The sequence below is a fragment of the Cajanus cajan genome, chromosome 11 (assembly GCF_000230855.2).
Source record: "Cajanus cajan strain Asha chromosome 11, NIPB_CcT2T_4, whole genome shotgun sequence".
NCBI lineage: Eukaryota > Viridiplantae > Streptophyta > Magnoliopsida > Fabales > Fabaceae > Cajanus > Cajanus cajan.
This window is the reverse complement of record NC_138527.1, coordinates 44,545,169-44,564,089: the sequence shown is the minus strand read 5'-3', so window position 1 is coordinate 44,564,089 and position 18,921 is coordinate 44,545,169. Positions and strand designations below refer to the sequence as shown.

Here is an 18,921-nt window from a genome sequence, read left to right as displayed (position 1 = left end):
CGAATTTTTTACTGGAATAATATTTTTTTTAAAAAAAATTACAAGAATGATCACTGTGCAGGATTATTTACCAAGATAGAACCATTTACTGTTCAAGCTCAGAATTCGGTTCCCGGGGAACCGAATTCTGAGCATCAAAATGTAATTTTTTTTGTTTTTTCAACTCAGAATTCGGTTCCCGGGGAACCGAATTCTGAGTTGGTTTTAAATTTTTTTTTTTTTTTCGTGTATGGGGCAAATGTGGGCTGATCTGGGAAGCGGAACGGCCCGTTCCAAAATCAGAACGGGCCGTTCTGCTTAAAAAAACAGAGTGCAAATTCTGAATGTGAAACGGCCCGTTCCAAAAGCAGAACGGCCCGTTCTGCTTAAAGAATTTGCACTCTGTTTCTTTAAGCAGAACGGCCCGTTCTGCTTCCCAGATCAGCCCACATTTGCCCCATACACGAAAAAAAAAAAAAAATTAAAAACCAACTCAGAATTCGGTTCCCCGGGAACCGAATTCTGAGTTGAAAAAACAAAAAAAATTACATTTTGATGCTCAGAATTCGGTTCCCTTGAACAGTAAATGGTTCTATCTTGGTAAATAATCCTGCACAGTGATCATTCTTGTAATTTTTTTAAAAAAAAATATTATTTCAGAAAAAAATTCGCAACAACACATGTATTTTGGGCCAAAAAAATATTAAAATAAAAAAGTTTGACACCGAGGAAAGTAAAACCGCAACAGTTGCTGGTTGGATTCTGCAAGAGTTTGGACTTTCGAGATCGGAGAGAGAGAGAGACAGAGAGGTACATGGATTCTTCTTCTCACATGGCTTCGCTTCCCGAAGATACGACGGAAGAACATTTACAACAGCAAACTCAACCCGCCTCTGTTTTCGCTTCCGTTCCTCATCTCCCTCCAACTAAGTAAGATTCTGCGATCTTCTTCTTTTCACTTCTCAAGGGATCGCTATCTGCACTTGCGTTTACGATCGCTTTTCATTTTAACCGTCATTTGTTGTAGGAGCTCTTCAGAAAAATACGCACCTCTAGATTGGTCCCAGTATTTTGACAAAGAAGAGGACGTTGCAATTCCCGAATCGAATGATGTTAGTCTGCAAAATCAAAATCATGCTTTTCATCCCTTTAGATTAATCTTCTTCTAACATTTTTTTCTCATTTATTCAGGTTTTTCATGTTTACACGGCAGGAACTGAGGGCCCCGTTGTATTCTGTTTACACGGTGGTGGTTATTCTGGGTATGATTGGTTATTAGTTATTACTCATTGCTAAATTATCTCTTATTCATTGACTTATCTCTTAATTTTTAAGTCATGGTCCATGAAGTATTATTAGAATTGGATTATTGTCACCTACCTCCAAAAGTATTTCCCACTTGAAACCGTTGGAAGTGGAGTGTGTTAAATTTTGGTTTATATTTAAAATTTATCGATCTTTAAAGAAATCTAAATGTTCTCACTTTGTTTTTTTTTTTTTTTGTCTGTTTGAATTACAATGATGCTAACAAATTTAAACTTAAGACCATGTACATACTACTTCAATTCCCACTACTAGGCCGATCGTAGTAGTTCTCACATTGTTTTAAGAGAATACATTATCCAAGTTAAACATGGACTGCAGTATGCATTCTGGTCTGTTATTTGATATATTGTTTTATAATTTCAAGATGCATGTGCTGGTGGTGTCTTTGGATTTGCTGAGCAATGAAGGGGATAGTGCGTAATTAGTGCTTGACTAATGGCTATAGTTAATTTTAGCATATTTGCATAAAAATGTGAAAAGTAACAATTAAGAATGACTTGAGAAATCAATACTGTGGTGTGAAGAAATATAGGTTTTTTATAAGGAGACCTGCTGCTTAAGACTAGAGAATAAAATGTTAGGTTAGGAATAATGTTTTTGCCAACAAACATGGTGGAGGACTAATGAGTGTCAGTCATTTCTCGGATATGTGCACCAAGTATGTTCTAGTTTAAAAACAATCACCCATTCATTTTTTACATTTGGAGTAACTATTGACATTTATTACCCTGAATTTGGAGTAGATTATTTGAAATTTTTTGGTAACTAGGGTGTTTCCTCTAAATTTGGAGCAGTTATTTTGTGTGGGCCCTTGGGCTGTCAGTAAAGGGGGAAAGGTTATATGCTGATGTACTTTCTTCACTGTTCTTTGTCCCTAGATTTGATATCCATTTAATTAATGAAGTGACTGCGGGGTGTTAGATGTGGAGTTGGTTTCAGCTTTAGCCTTGAGGGATGGTTGGTTCATGACATGGTATCAGGGCATTGGAACTCCATGTTTGATCTAAAAAGGAGAGTAACTGAACCAAGAAATTTGTTACTGATGTTGTGATCTCTACCTTCTTATTTTGTATTTTGTATATAAGTGGTATATGTGTGTGCTCATAAATTAGTATCATATCTACTCAAAATGTTTTTCTTTTTTCTTCCTAAAGTCTCACTGTAAAATTTTACTGTAGAGTTAGAAGACCTGCAATACTATAAGAAACTGAGTGTTGGGTGGTAATTAGAGAACAAGAAAGCATGCTCAATGCTGTAGAAACGAGCATGTTACAATGGATGAGTGAGCACACAATACAAGCTTGAATTAGGAATACAATCATTAGAGAAAAAGTTAGAAAAAATGGTATGTGTCTCATCTTAGATAGTTTGGGCATGTGTGGAAAATACCCATAGAAGCACCAGTAAGTAAGAAAGCTTAATCAAATAGAATATAGTCCTATTGTTCAAGGTAGAGGGAGACCAAAGAAAAATGTAGATCAGACCATTAATAGGGATTTTGCAGTGGTCTATCTTTACACTTACAGGACAAATTTATGGTGTAGTATGATGCATGTAACTGACCCAACCTAACGGGAAAAAAGGCTTAGTTGTTGTTATACCTAAAGTCTCTAAATGTTAGTCAGGATAGTACACATGAATTCAGAAACATGTCATTTATCAACATTTTGTTTTCAATAATTATTCCAATTTGCAACCTGATGAAAGCCTTCACATTATATTTTATCACAGGCTCTCATTTGCTGTCTCAACAAGTAAAATTAAGGAGAAAGCTAGGGTAGTTGCAATGGACTTGAGAGGTCATGGGAAATCATTGACAGAAAATGATCTCGACTTATCTGTTGAGGTGAAAAGTAGTAAATGAACTAAGCTGAATATACTACCCATGTTTTGCTTGTAGAGTTGATCATATTCTTGTGCAGACTTTGTGCAATGATGTATTGGCTGTTATAAAGGAATTATATAGCGATTCTCCTCCAGCAATTATTCTTGTTGGTCACAGGTGATTGTCTATCTTAAATAATTTTCTTGGATTTCTGTTATTATATAACCTTCAGGGGTTTTCATATGAGACAATTGTAATGGGCATCAATTAGTAATGTTTCACTTCATTAACTCTTTTATCTTTGCTAAGCATGTTAATCGCAGGAGTAATCTTGGATTCCTTTCCATGTTAATTGAAGGAAATATAATTTTGTTCTTTGTGTTTAATGATTTTGGGTATTAGTACTCAATAGAATGGACCAAGGACCAAGGTAGTGTTAGACCCCCCCTCCCCCAAAAAAAAAAAAATTATTTTGGGCTTCTCCTGTTAAAAGGAGAAGTTGGGGCAAACAGAATTTCACATATAGAAGCTTTTAAAAATATCTTCTTCTTTTTTTAAATGAAGAAAACTTTGAATAAAAAAAGAGCTTTTAAAAAAGGTTAGCTTATGGAGCTTTGGTTTCTACTTCTCTTTTTCTTTCATTATTTCAAATCCAAGCATCCAAGAACACATTATTCAAGAAACTTTAACTTAAAAGTTCACAGTAACTTTTAAGCTTAAAAAATTATTGAATTACCAAACAGCTATGATTTTAACTTCAAAAATAGCTTTTGAGCTCTAAAAGAACCAAATAATATGCTACCTAAGTTGAGAAAAGAAGAACCTTATATTCTTTGTTTGATACAAAAAAGCCATTAGTCAAAGGGTAAAACATTCCCACCCTCCCCCCAATATTTGTTACCTGCCTCTTCACCACAGCTTCACTGCATCTGACTAGAGTTACATCCTTCAACCATTATGCGTCGTGATTCATAACTGCTAAGCATAATGCATTTGCCATAAAACATGTTTTGATTTCATTATATGTGATTGGTGAGCTTCAGTTCAATTCAAGGATATTCTGTTTAACTGTAAGGTATGATTGCTTTGATTTCACATCTGCATTTACTCTTGCAGAAATTCACATTTCTTTGTATATTTTTTCTGTGTTTGCACCAACTGTTCTCTATTTTTCATGGTGAATTTTATTCCTATGAAAATATTTGGTGTACCTAACTTGACTAGATTCTCACTTATTTCAATTATATTTAACTTTGGTGTATAATATTATTAACTATCATCCATCAAAATTTGCTTCATTTTCAAAGCATGGGTGGATCAATTGCTGTGCATGTTGCTGCAAGGAGATCATTGACCACCTTAGCTGGGTTGGTGGTTGTGGATGTTGTAGAGGTTGGTTTCTATAGTTAATTTCCATATTGCTTTTCACGATTACTTATTCATCATTGGCACAGAAGTTTGATTGTCTCAAGAATTTCAGGGAACAGCTATGGCTTCACTGATTCATATGCAGAAAATCCTATCAAACAGGATGCAACATTTTTCAAGCATCGAAAAAGCTGTAAGCTCTGGCTCTGTACATTCTTTCATGTGTGTTTCAAGTTTTGTCTTATCTGGTCAAGACAACTGTTTCTGGTTTGGATCTTTTTTTTGGGCCTCTGTCGTTATTTATTAAATCATTCTTTAAATATTCCTTTTGTACGTCATCCTAATCCTAATTTATTACACTCCTTGAATTTTGGGTTATGTTTTAGAAGTGTCCTTGAAATTAATATTTGGATCTTCGAATTTTTTTTTTGAAAAAGCTTAACAAAATTATAATATAATCATTACTTTTTAATGATATAAGAGGCTAAGTTGCTGCAAATTTTCAACTTTTCAGCTGAGAATACTAATTTACTAGCTTCATGGCAAGGTAGTTATTGGTTAGTGCACAAGGTGCGTGTTGGAGGAGCCACGTGCCTGGAGGCAAGAACCAAGAACACCAACAGTGTTAACTCGAGGAAGGTCTTGAACTATAAAAAAAAAAAGTATATAGAAACAGAGAATGTGTACCTCTCGTCTGTTATAAGCTGTAGCTTAAGTTTACAAACATACATTATTGCATTAGTACATGCCAATTTCCAAGTGATTTTGCTTTATTTTATTGATCTGCCTCTGCCATGCACTGGCCAATGACATACCATATGTGCAAAAAATCAATTGAGAATTTGTTGGAGAGACAATTATTGCATATCATATGGCTGGGTTAATGTACCTACGTAATGTAAGCTCTTGGTTTAAGTAATGCTTCACTGTTGTTTCATTTATTCTGGTGAATCTTGACTTGAGTTGGAATGATTTCTGTGAAGATTGAATGGAGTGTCAGGGGTGGCTCTTTAAGAAATATTGATTCTGCTCGTGTATCAGTCCCTGCCACATTAAAGTATGATGATTCAAAGAAATGGTTAGTGCTTCTCTTAGCCTTTCATTACATTGGTAGAATAATTCAAAATATACTGTTTTTCCTTTTTCCATTCTAAACAAGCTGGTTATATTGACTGTATTTTTAGTTTATTGTTTGATTGGTGTGGTATTGATTTGATGTTGCAGTTATCTTTACCGAACTGAGCTGGAAAAGACTGAACAATATTGGAAAGGCTGGTATGTTTTATCTTAATTTTTCTGCTAACAGTAGTTACAAATACTAAATTTGAATGAACCAATGACTTTTTATATGTGTTCTAAGTAAGAGGTGGATTGGTTGGGGCTTCACTTGTGATTGTTATGTATTTGGATTTTGGCTAATGGCTATGGGTCTGTATAGTGTATACAAAGCAATCACATAAAACAATGACTATTGTCTCTTTCTTTTCCCAATTTTTTTTTTTTGGGGTCAAATTGAAAGTAACTTTCATGGTATCTTTATCATCCCATTAAACAGTTTATATTTTTTCTTACAGGTATGAAGGCCTCTCAGATACATTTTTGTCATGTCCTGTTCCAAAGCTGTTGTTATTAGCAGGAACAGATAGATTGGACAGGTCACTTCCTTTGAATTATATTAATTTTCAGTGGTATCATAAATTTTATTTGTTGGTTCTAATGAAAACTTCTCTTGTAGTTTTTCCAAAATTAGAATATAAATTAAAACAGTTGGATGCAAATTTTATTCTGGCTTTATATATTATCAGTGTTGATAACTGTATGGTCCAAGTAGCATAGCAGATGGTGATAAGAAATTGGTTCAAGTTTTAAGTTACTTTCATTAATAGCTGTACGTCTGACTATTCTCTACGGTAGCGAATGTTGAGTTTTTAAGGGACAATAAGGAAAGTAGCAAGGATGTGTTAAGTTGGATGTGTGGCTACAGAAAAAAGGATAAGATAGGAATCGATTGTATACAATGAGATATTGGTGTGACACCAATTGAGGAAGAGATAACAAAAAATTGGTTAAGGTGATTTGAACTCGTACAAAAAATGTCACTATAAACACCAAGGAAGAGAGGAGATTGCAGGATTTTAAGTCTCGTGAAACCAAGGCAAGGGAGAATAAAAAGGACATTGGGCAAAGTTGTTAAAAGGGATCCCATGAGATTTGGTCTTTAACTTAGCCGAATTGATGGAATCCTAACCAAGGATTGTGAAGAATCGATTTATATCTTTAATATGGTGGTAATATATGATTGAGATCCTAATATGAACTTTTTACATGAATAATTTGAGTATAAATGGCATTGTATATCTTGTAGTTCTGTTTCTCCTATTATTGATGCAATCCTAACAATGGGTTGTGAAGAACGGATTTATGTAACTTTAATATGGTGGTAATATATGATTGAGATACTAATATAAACTTTTTACATGAATAATAATTAGGGTATAATAGTTTTGTATATCGTGTAATTTTGTTTCTCCTATTCTTTCTCTTTGGAGGTTGTGAGAAAATGGAAGTGGAGTTCTAATATTATTTTGGAATTATTCCTGTAACAGGTCTCTCACCATTGGTCAAATGCAAGGGAAGTTTCAAATGGTAGTTGTAAGGCATACAGGGCATGCCATTCAGGTTTGTACTAGCCATGTCTCTTTCTGCATTCATTATGTTGTTTCTGGTTTTCTTCTTTAATTTGTAATCTAACAACTTATATCCTAATATTTTTAGGAAGATGTACCTGATGAGTTCGCAACTCTGATTGTCAACTTCATTTCTCGTAACCGAATAGGCCCTCATGGAATTGAGGTATTGCTCTTTCTGATCTCTTTTCAACCGTCCTGGAGATGGTACTAATATTATTGCACGTTTAAGAGAGGGTTTTGTCCCTATAACGAGAAGGCTTTTGTTTTGTATTTATTGTATCAGGACTTGGGATACAATTTCTAAGTCTGTAATTTTCCATTGGAAACAGGCACTTCAATTGGGAGCATCAACCTCAACTTAGTGGAAAGTAGAGGTTTTTTGCCCCATGGGGGTGGGTGGGGGTATATTGGAGGGAAAATGAATAAAAAACTATGTAGCTACAAGAGTAAGATTGGACAAATAGGCCCCTGAAGTTTCATAATTATAAGTAATCATATGAGATGTAGACAGATGTGAACCCTGCAAGCTATAGGGTAGTCACAACTCACAACTCACAAGTTACGTGCAGAGTTGTTCTGACAACATCTAAACAGAGAAGACATTTTGGCCTGTCTCCTCTTCCCCTATAATTTCTCAAAGCCTTAAGAATGTTATGGACAGTGAGTCACAAGAACATTTTAATTCTTTTGTCTCCAGTAAGAAGCATGTATGCACTTTTAGTAGTGAAACAACCTTCAGGGAAAGGTTTTCTGGTCCACTCAAATTATCTGGTAGAAAGTTAGACATTCTTCGGTTCTGGTCCACTTATAGTTTGATTCAACACAAATTACCTGTCATATGTGAAAGTAGATTTAGTTGTGATCAATGGTTCTTATTTGACAATATGTATGCCCCTCTGTCTGCTCATGAGATTTGTAAGTTTTCAAAATCATGAGCATCAAAAACCTGCATTTGTTACTCTATAAAAACTACAATTATAAGCATCAAGATCCTACACGCATGCTTGTAACATTCACCTTTTACAAGGTGTATCTCTCTTTTTTTTTTTCTTTTTTTTTTTCCCCTATAACTGTCAAGGTATATTTATATACACTTTATAACATGATGAATAATTGAAGAAGCAAGCAAACAAAGAGGGTATATTGTTGAATAATAGTTGGTTTGTCCTAAATTCAGTAATTTGCTTTCCTACTCTATAAATTTCGTATTTTGTTGACAGAGATTACCCGTGCCACTATGAGGATAGAGTTTCAGTTTGCAATTCATTAAATTTTAGATAAAATTAAAAATTAAAATTCATTGTACCATGCACTTTACCTTTAAATAGATACTTGAATATGAATAATTTCTTATTATTAAATCTGAATAGGTACAATAAAATAAATAGGCATAAAACATAATCAATCCCTAAAGTTTAGGGATTTAGATAAAACTGACTAAGGAAACTAAACTAGAAAATAGGAGAAGATAAACTAGTATATCTAAACTATATCTTATAGAATTATCTTAACACTCCCCCTCAAGCTGAAGCATATATATCATATGCATCTAGCTTGTTACATATATATGTTATCCTAGGACCTCGTAAAGATTTAGTAAAGATATCTGCAAGTTGATCCTTGGAGCAAACTGAGGAGGTCTTGATGATACCAGAGAGAATCTTTTCTCTGATGAAATGACAGTCAACCTCTATATGCTTTGTTCTCTCATGAAAAACTGGATTAGAGGAGAGGTATAAAGCTGACTGGTTATCACAAACTAGTTCCATATGACCAACCTTGCAAAACTGCAACTCTTGAATTAAGAATTTTAGCCACAAGAGCTCACATGTGGTGTGAGCCATAGCACGATATTCTGCTTCTGTACTTGATCGTGCAACAACACTTTGCTTTTTACTCTTCCATGAGACAAGATTACCACCCATGAAGACACAATAGCCTGATGTTGATCGCCTATCACTTGCATCACCTGCCCAATCTGCATCTGAATATCCAACAATGTCTGTATGTCCTCTATCATTGTAAACAAGTCCTTTTCCTGGTGATCTTTTGATGTATCTAAGGATTCGAACAACTGCAAGCCAATGACTCTCACAGGGAGAGTTAAGAAACTGACTTACAACACTGACAGGAAAGGATATATTAGGTCTGGTCATGGTGAGATAATTCAATTTTCCCACTAATCTCCGATATCTCCCTGGGTCAGGATAAGGCTCCCCCTGATTAGGCATAAACTTTACATTAGGATCCATGGGAGTGTCAACTGGCTTACAATCTGTCAGCCCGGTCTCTTCTAGAATATCAAGGGCATATTTTCTCTGAGAAATAGCAATTCCGGACTTTGACTGAGCGACCTCAATCCCAAGGAAATAACGTAGGGGACCTAAATCCTTAGTTTGAAAGTGTTTAAATAAGTGTTGCTTCAAAGCCTTGATGCCCTCCTGATCATCACCTGTAATCACAATATCATCTACATAAACAACAAGATAGATAAATCTATGTGTCGATGAGCGTCTAAAGAAGACTGAGTGGTCTGTCTCGCAGCGGATCATTCCAAATTCCTGTATAACTTTGCTAAACCGACCAAACCAAGCACGAGGTGACTGTTTGAGGCCATACAAGGACTTTTGTAATTTACATACAAGACCAGACCCCCCTTGAGCAACAAACCCAGGAGGTTGATCCATATAAATCTCCTCCTCCAAATCACCATGTAAGAAGGCATTTTTGATGTCTAATTGAAACAAAGGCCAATGCCTCATAGCAGCCATAGCTAAGAAGAGACGAACTGAGGCCATCTTCGCAACTGGAGAGAAGATGTCGCTGTAATCCAAACCATATACTTGCGTGTATCCCTTAGCCACAAGACGAGCTTTCAATCTATCCACCTGTCCATCAGGACCCACTTTCACATTAAATACCCACCGACAACCGACAATAGATTTTCCAGGCAGAGGTGGGACAAGTACCCAAGTATGGTTGGAGTCTAAAGCTGCCATCTCATCAATCATTGCTTGTCGCCATCCTGGATGGGTTAAGGCCTCCTGTACTGTCTTGGGAATGGTAATAGAGGAAATAGCAGAGACAAAAGAATAATAGGTAGGAAACAAACGATGATATGAAAGAAAGTTATAAATAGGATGAGAATTACAAGTAGAACGACTACCTTTATGAAGAGCAATGGGCAAGTCAACTGAGGTAGGTGGGGCCAGAGTAGGTAAGGAGACTGGAGCAGGGGCAGAATCACATGGCTCAGTTGTAGAAGTACTGGGAGGAACAATAGTATGTGACCGACGCTCATAGGTTATCCCAAATCGGTGTAGAGGACGATCAAACCCTGGTGGTGTGCTAGGAATCTCTGGTGCCTCTAAAGTAGTAGGTGTAGAAGGCACACTGGGATCAAAATGAGGAATAGGCAATACTTGAGAAAGGAGATCTGAGTCAACCGAAGAGACATCTGTAGTAACGAAATATGGTGTATTTTCAAAGAAAGTAACATCTGCACTAGTGTAAAATCGATGTGTAGCTGGAGAGTAACAACGGTACCCCTTTTGAACACGGGAGTATCCTAAGAACACACATTTGATAGCCCTAGCAGACAACTTAGCACGTCCTGAGAAAAGATCATGGACAAAACAAGTACAACCAAAGACACGAGGATGAACAGGGTAAATGGGATCCAATGGGTATAATAGGGAATAAGGTACTTGATCATTCAAGACAGAGGATGACATTCGATTTATTAAATACCCTGCAGTAAGTATAGCATCTCCCCACAACTTTGGGGGTGCATTGGCATTCAATAAAAGAGTACGAGCAGTGTCCACAATATGTCTATGTTTTTGCTCAGCTATACCATTTTGTTGAGGTGTATGAGGGCAACTAGATTGATGTAGAATGCCATGGGAAGTTATAAATGATTTGAAGCAATCTGAAAAATATTCTTTAGCATTGTCACTTCGTAAAATCCGAATTACTTTGCCAAATTGAGTTTTGATCTCCGAATAAAAACTTTGAAAAATATTGAATAACTCAGACCGATTTTTCATTAAAAATATCCAAGTACATCTAGAAAAATCATCAATAAAGGTGACGTAATACCTATGCCCTTAAAGAGAAGGAACTCAACTAGGGCCCCAAACATCAGAATGAATGACATCAAAGGGAGACACAGCTCGATTATTAATACTCTTAGGAAAATAAGTTCTAACATGCTTCCCTAATTGACATGACTCACACTCTAAGGATTCCAAGCGTGAGAGATGAGGTACCATTTTCTTTAATTTATTCAAGCTTGGATGACCCAGGCGACGATGAATTAAACTAAGAGACTCAACAGGTGCACATATGGTAGAGGAAGAAGACTGAAGGTAGTAGAGACCATGTGATTCATATCCGACTCCAATCGTCTGTCCCGTACTCCGGTCCTGTATCAAGAAAGAATCAGAAGTGAAGGTTATGGCACAATTTAGTGACCGAGTCAACTTACTTATAGAAATCAAATTAAAAGGACATCCAGGAACTAGTAAAACAGATTTTAATGGTAGTGAAGGGGTAGGTGATATTTGGCCAATACCAGTGGCTTAGACTTTTGACCCATCTGCAAGAGTGATATGATGTGGAGTTTTAGGTGACGATAGGCTATGGAAAAGGGAGACATTACCAGTAAGGTGATCAGAAGCACCAGAGTCCAAAACCCAAGGTCCAATAGACGTAGAGTGAGAGAGACAGACAGTAGAATTACCAGTGTGAGCAACAGTGACAGAGGAAGAGGCTTGTTGCGCTGCCTTCAGTTGAAGATACTCTTTGTAATAATCGGTAGATAATGAGATTGGATGATTGCCCTCAGATTCAATCTTGAGCTCTAGAGCCGAAGTTGGAGATTGAGCCATGAAGAGAAAAAAGGAGAAAAATAACAAAAGAAAATCTCAATCAAAAAACCACAGAAATAGCAAACAATCAACCACGGAACACCGAGGTAGCAACCAATCAACCACGGAACTCTTAGTCAGCAACCAAACGACCACGAAACTCCAAGACAACAACCAAACGACCACAGAGCTCCGAAACAGCAACCAAACGACCACGGAACTTCGAGCCAGCAACCAAACGACCACCAACAGACCACCTAGAGTGTGACCCACAACCTGAAAAGGGTCAAAACGAGAAGAGGAAGGGCCGACGAGTCCAACGGAGTGAACCGCATCGCAAACGGAGGCCTGGAGGGTGGCGCGTGAACCCCACGCGCCGGCGAGCTTTCTCAACAAGAATCGCGCGTGAGGGTGCGTGAGACGGCGGCTGGTGGTGGCTTGCGACGGAGAGGCCGATCGGCGACCTCTGAATGTACAGGCGGTGTCAACTCCGGCAACCGCGGACAAAAGTCAAAAACCCTAGATGTTGGCGGCTGGATTAGGGTTCCTGGACCAGAGTAAGCCTAACTCAACCCTACAAAACCGGCTTGTAAGGTGAGGGTTGCTTTCCACTTTATATACTATTCAATTGCCTAATCTCTAGTCGATATGGGACTTGAGTTTTTTCCAATACACCCCCTCACGTCCAACACTATTGGGCTTGGTACGTGGATAAATGGTAGGTGGCCATTTTTAATGATCTAGGATTGGCGGGACTTTGATTTTTTCCAATACACCCCCTCATGCCTATGAGACATACATCAATGGTGGGTGACCCATTTTTAAAGTGGATCTAAATGGCTCTGATACCATCTTAGAATAGTGGATTAAGCCTAACTCAACCTTACAAAACCGGCTTGTAAGGTGAGGGTTGCTTTCCACTTTATATACTATTCAATTGCCTAATCTCTAGTCGATGTGGGACTTGAATTTTTTTCAATATAGATATTTTAGATTTAATTTGATTATTACACTGCTTAGTATTTGGTTTATATGATTCTTGATAAATTCTTTTGCAGATACCTGGCCTCCGCAAGCCAGCCTTTTCAAAATCTTGAATCCGGTGTTTAGATAAATCAAGAATGACCCCCACTGCAAGATGATGATGAATTTTTTACGCCGATATTCCTTTAGTTTTAATATTATTATGTATACTTCTATGTTTTGGTGGGAGGGTAGGTGAAACGATTATATATCTCAGATTATTATCAAATGTAATGAGCAGTGGGGAAGATGAGGTTGGACATGGATTTGAGCACTTGTTAGCGAAGTTAGTGTCTCCATCAATATTATCCATAGTAAAGTTTAGGCATCTCGCATTTAAAGTAGGGAATGCTCCCGAAAAGGGCAAGCCATGAAAAAATTATGCATCCGGGAAGAAATGTTAATGCGATATGTGATTTTAGTTTCCACTCTATCTATAATCAATAATCAAGAACAATAATAAAGATGATAGGAAGTTTTAGTTATTTTATTGAACTAAATTACCCTTTAACTGTATATTTTTATTTTATTTTTATTTAACCTCCACTTACACCTGATAAAATGTTCTTTTCTTTTCTTTTTTACTTTTAATATATTTTTTTAAAAATATTGGGCACTATCTCTACACATTTGTATATGCGAATCTAAAAAAATTATTAAGATATATTAAATTTAGCATTTTCAAAAAAGAAAAAAAAATGTATACAAATGTCACTTAGGTATAACGGTGCTTCTCAAAAACCTCGACCTTACGTTAATTGTTGAACACATCTTTTGGTTGTCTCTCAAATGAAGTTAAAAAAAATAGCAAACCCTTATGAACCTTAGCAGTTAGCACCATAACGAAGGTTGTTCATAATTCAATGAAAATTTCATGTTCCAACTAAGTACTAAATTCCATCCAAGTGATATATATACATTATCTAAATTTTGGGACTACGATGCTTATTTAAAATTTTAAAGCTACCAATTAAATCTTTGAACAATCATTACCCTAGTCATTAAAGCATAAGGATCTAGCTCCATGCATGCATATGAATTATATCAAGAACATTTGCAGTGAGAGTTGCTTATAAGTAATTTCTTGTGTCACATCATGTCACATCAATTTCTTTTCACTTTTATTTAAGTACCGGAGTTTCTACAAGTAATTTTGCTAAAATTTAAGTAACGCATAAATAATGAAAAGAGCTAATGAGTCATGATGTGGTATAGGGAGTTGCTTATAAGCAACCTTCACTGTAGATGCTCTAAGAAAACCAAGGATTTAGCAGCATTACTTTAGAAGGTAAAGTAAATAATCTCATAGTGAGAAAATTAACGTTTGATATTAGTGTAAACGTGTAATAAATTATGAATATAGAATATTAATCATTGATTTTTTCTCTCTCTCTTTCTTATCAATTGATACTGCTTATTTTATCTATTTCATTTTAGAGGAATTAAATCTAATTTAAATATTACTTTTAATTTTATTTTTTTTATAAAAAAATCAGTTCCAATAGAAGGAATTGTTGAAAAACCATTAAAACCTTTTAACCTTGTTGAAATGATGAGTATCAAAATGTCAATTTAGGTGACTGTTTTAAGCTTTAAATTTTTTAAGCTTCTTTGATCGTCTAAAAAGAAAGGAAAATGTTAAAGACACTAATTAAAAAGTCCAAAATAAATTTACATATAATTTTCAATAATACTTTCTACACAAAAACACTTGAGCAAAACTGGACGTGGCGTTGTACATTTGTGTAATTCCGATTCCGTGGGTCTTTTGAACGTTAGAGAGAGACATATTCTCTTCTCTCTAGCTCCTCGCTCGCATGCACACATAATAATAATAAGGACGTTCACGCAAATCACATGGCTGCCAAACTTGACTTTTGCCTCAAGCTAACGCAACTGACCCAAAAAGGCAAAAAGAAAAATTGTAGCGCCATAAACGGTCCACGTCAACGAAAAAAGTTAGGGCAGGCTTAGAGGCCCGTGGCGACCGCGTTCCAATTTCCCACCCTGCCGCCTCGCCCTAGCTTATATATTCTCCATTCTGAATAGTCACACATTCATTGCCACTTTTCCGCACATCTCTCCCTTCTCTTTCTCCGCAAAACCTTTTCGTGTCTGTGTCGCTAACCTAACACCGTCTCCGAATGGCGTCGTTCGATCAGGCACCTCCCGGCGATGTCAAATCCGGTGACAAAATCTTCAGGACCAAGTGCGCTCAGTGCCACACCGTCGAAAAAGGTGCCGGTCATAAGCAAGGTTCGTTCTCCTTTTCGCCATTCCTCCTTATTGTTAATACTGAATCGTTTTTTCATTTCTCGTATGAATATTGTTTGTATCTCTACCTCTTTTGTTGAATGCAAGCATAATAAGCCGTAGATCTAGGAATCATGTTGTTGATTTATGTGTTATTTAATTCCTCTATTTTCAGACGCTGTGTAATTTGAAATTGTTATTATGCCTTGCCTTGTTCGTGCGCAGATTCTTTGCTTCTTCTGTATGATCTGGCTAAATATTGTTTAGTTGTTTGTGTTAATACTCGGATTGATTCTGCCAATTGTCTTCGTGTCGTGATTTTGGTTTACCTGTGGATAAGTTGGCTGAAACTGTGTCAAAGCAATGCGCGCTTGAAATTTGAGTGTTTGTTGTTTAGTAGCTCTCTCAGTTCGATATTAATTCCGCTAAGATTCGATAATTCCATTGGATCCGCAATTAATAAGTTGTTAAATCCTAAGATTCGGTGTATTTGGATTTGGATATGGACTGCCTATATAATACAACGGAATCGACGGAGATACCTAATCTGATGCTTTGGAATTGAAGTTAAATGTTCCTGTTATTTTTGTCCTTTCATGTGACAATGATTGAACAAAGAGAATTATCCTTCCTTGAAGAAGCACAATTCAAAGTTTGTTTGAAATGAGAGAATATTATCAATTTAAGAATTTAATGGTTATTAGAACAAGACAATTAAACATATAAGATTGACATTTTTTTTCAGACGCCAAGACAAAACATGTATTTTGGTTTGTGGAGAAATTTTTGGAGGGAACTCTGTACCTTAAGCATACAAATCAACCATTGACTGACATGTTTAGAGTTGGGTTTGGCTGTCGGCTATGTTAAAAATGCACATATTGCTATTACAGCTTTACACATGTTAACGGTTGATTTACATGCCTTGGGTGAGAAGTTCCCACCCAAGAATTTCTCTGGTTCATGCGGTAGCTTTACTACCAAATTTGATTTTAGTTGGTAGCGTAGGACCTTTAGGTGATTTATTCTTGTAATGTTTCACTTTATACAAAAGGATAATAAAATCATTTGCAGGGACCAAATTGTGAATTGATTTCCAATTTCTTTTCTCGTGAATTGTGCTAATTAAACAATTTGATCAATTCGGTAACGATAGCTATGCTCTAACATTTACCAAATACCTTCGGCTGAAAGACATTAATGCTTAGAATTTTAGCAGTTTCATGTGAGCGATACTTCTGTCAGTATTTAATTCATAGTTTTATTGAGGTTGTGATTCCTTATAATATTGTTTCTACTGATTTTTGGAGGTTTTAATCAGTCCTCCATCATAAAATGTTTTAAATTTCATGATTTGTGTTCTTGGTCATGCATGTTTTATAAAATTTTGTAATGCATTCTAATTTTTAATGCTGGTTTATGTTCTTATGTATTTTTTTTATGTTATTATATGTTTTCATTGTGTTCAAGAAAGAAATCTCACTCGGCTCCCTACTCACTAATTTGTACATTGCTTCCTTGTCCCCAAAATATTGGTTGGCACTCATGATGACGATCTCTGGTACCAGTAATATAATTATTTCACTATTATTTGACAATTTCAGGACCCAATCTGAATGGTTTGTTTGGAAGGCAATCAGGCACTACTCCTGGATATTCCTACTCTGCAGCTAACAAGAACATGGCTGTGACTTGGGAAGAAAAGACACTATATGATTACTTGCTTAACCCCAAAAAGGTACCACGAAAATAGTATTTCTATAATGATTGTCTATTAATTACTGATCATCCAAATGTGAGGTATGCTTTACCAATGTTCTCTCTGAAGTCTGAACTGGGATAGATAGAGAGATGGGCAAGGGTGGACCCTGGCCCTGGCCCCCTCCCACAAAATATATCTTTTAAAAATTGTGCATCAATTTTATTTTTATACAAAAAAGTTAATATTATAATTTATTTATTAAATTATTAATCCTTATATATTAATTTTGAGTTTTTACTCGAGAGTAAGGACTTCTCTCTCAAATTTGTCATATGACTTTGTCTATATCTAGCATCTCACAAGTTGTCCTTTTTTTTTATAACATTTTTACTTAAATTTAGTTAATTGTAAATATTAATCCAAATTTTCTATATTTATAAATTTGCAAAGAATTTTGACACATCATAACATTTTAATGGTTGTTTCACACAACTTATTTCTGTAATTTAATGTTTTCTATTATGTTGAATTGTTCAGTTATAAGCTAATTCTGCATGGTTGACTTTAAGAAATCTTTTCCGCCCCACATTATGTCACTAATCTGCCTGTTTTGTGTTGGCGCTCTTGTGCAGTATATTCCTGGAACAAAGATGGTATTTCCTGGTCTTAAGAAGCCCCAGGAACGTGCTGATCTGATTGCATATCTGAAAGAAGCCACTGCACAGTGATATCATGTTTTCAAACATTCAATTTTGCAGTGTACTTTCAGAGTTCTATTGATTTAATTTTCGGTCGATTAGTTCTGCCGTGCAGGAAGTGCCGTATCTTTGGCAAATAATGTAGGCTACATTGGTCTGCGATGCTATTTTGTTCATTTTGCATTGCTTCTCAGAAAGCAGCTGATTATTGGCTGGTGTAACAATTTATCTGTTGAAAATTAAAACATTCTTATAAACATTTGATTTAATTGGAATTACAGCTCAGTACTGTGTTAGCTGTATTCTAATTTTTATAATGGTGGGTTGCTAGGCCTAGATCATATATCCAACATCTTGTTTAAAATATAAAATGTAATAATATTATGATAGCTAAAGATGTTTCAGCCATACTTTCTTCAAGACTGCCTCATCCCAAAATCAAAATTTGCATGAACTTTAGCCTACCTCTCACTCTTGATTTTGTAATTTTTAATGAATGAGAGAATATATTAAAAGTGTGATAGATTTTGTAAAAAAAAATCTGATCAGAAATAAAGGAATCTTTACTGAGTTGAAAGAAATTTTCTGGTTCTCAATACCTCAAACTCCCCTTTCGAATGTCTAACTACCTACTTTTCTCTCTCCTTTTATTCCCTTCTCTCCGTTGTAAGTAGAGTTAGTTGCTAGATATAACATATAATTTGTCTCCTACCTTATCGGCATTGGTCCAATCCCAGAGATGTAATTCTCTGTATTATTCCGAACATATGCCTCCTTTATTCTAGGAGGACGGTGTCCATGTAAGATCCACCTTCTCTTGAAGGTGGAAGTGGAGTATAGACATCTTGAATTGATGATGTTTAACTATTTTCATATACTCGTAGTTGCCGCCATTTTATAAGCCCTTCAACCCTTCTTGTTACATTTGGTCTTGAGCCTCAAGTAAATTAGCTCTTTAATGACTACTATTTGTATTATTTTGTTAATCTATTTATTCACCTCTTCAATCTTAGAAGGGTTGTGGTACCGTTCAAAAGTAAAGGAGGATCTTGACCATACGAAGCTTCCAATGGTGATATCTTACTAGAGCACTGAAATTGGTATTGTAATAATATTCTGCCCAATCTAAGTAATCCCGATCGCTGCTTTTGTTCGGTACCTTCCAAACTGTGAAGATATGCCTATA

General features: G+C 35.9%; 2 protein-coding genes across 2 annotated transcripts; both read left to right on the top strand.

Moving 5' to 3' along the window:
- Positions 1 to 703: 703 nt before the first annotated feature.
- Positions 704 to 13,510, top strand: LOC109810865 (esterase/lipase/thioesterase family protein). The gene is made up of 13 exons (XM_020374448.3): positions 704 to 909; positions 1,007 to 1,091; positions 1,171 to 1,241; positions 3,037 to 3,151; positions 3,228 to 3,307; positions 4,438 to 4,522; positions 4,611 to 4,691; positions 5,482 to 5,576; positions 5,723 to 5,773; positions 6,073 to 6,153; positions 7,105 to 7,177; positions 7,274 to 7,351; positions 13,118 to 13,510. Exons 1-13 carry the CDS (start codon positions 794 to 796, stop codon positions 13,154 to 13,156), a joined length of 1,050 nt encoding a protein of 349 aa, XP_020230037.1. The 5' UTR covers positions 704 to 793; the 3' UTR covers positions 13,157 to 13,510.
- Positions 13,511 to 15,019: 1,509 nt separating this feature from the next.
- LOC109810885 (cytochrome c) lies at positions 15,020 to 18,037 on the top strand. Its single transcript, XM_020374485.3, has 3 exons — positions 15,020 to 15,338; positions 16,940 to 17,073; positions 17,670 to 18,037. Exons 1-3 carry the CDS (start codon positions 15,227 to 15,229, stop codon positions 17,763 to 17,765), a joined length of 342 nt encoding a protein of 113 aa, XP_020230074.1. The 5' UTR covers positions 15,020 to 15,226; the 3' UTR covers positions 17,766 to 18,037.
- Positions 18,038 to 18,921: the final 884 nt, after the last annotated feature.

Bases quoted from the DNA above. Each gene is read 5' to 3' on its own strand.
- LOC109810865 (XM_020374448.3), top strand. From the start codon at position 794: ATGGATTCTTCTTCTCACATGGCTTCGCTTCCCGAAGATACGACGGAA. The intron at 1,092-1,170 runs GTTAGTCTGCAA...TCATTTATTCAG, and splicing joins CAATTCCCGAATCGAATGAT to GTTTTTCATGTTTACACGGC. The intron at 5,774-6,072 runs GTATGTTTTATC...TTTTTCTTACAG, and splicing joins GAACAATATTGGAAAGGCTG to GTATGAAGGCCTCTCAGATA.
- LOC109810885 (XM_020374485.3), top strand. From the start codon at position 15,227: ATGGCGTCGTTCGATCAGGCACCTCCCGGCGATGTCAAATCCGGTGAC. The intron at 15,339-16,939 runs GTTCGTTCTCCT...TGACAATTTCAG, and splicing joins AGGTGCCGGTCATAAGCAAG to GACCCAATCTGAATGGTTTG. The intron at 17,074-17,669 runs GTACCACGAAAA...GCTCTTGTGCAG, and splicing joins ACTTGCTTAACCCCAAAAAG to TATATTCCTGGAACAAAGAT.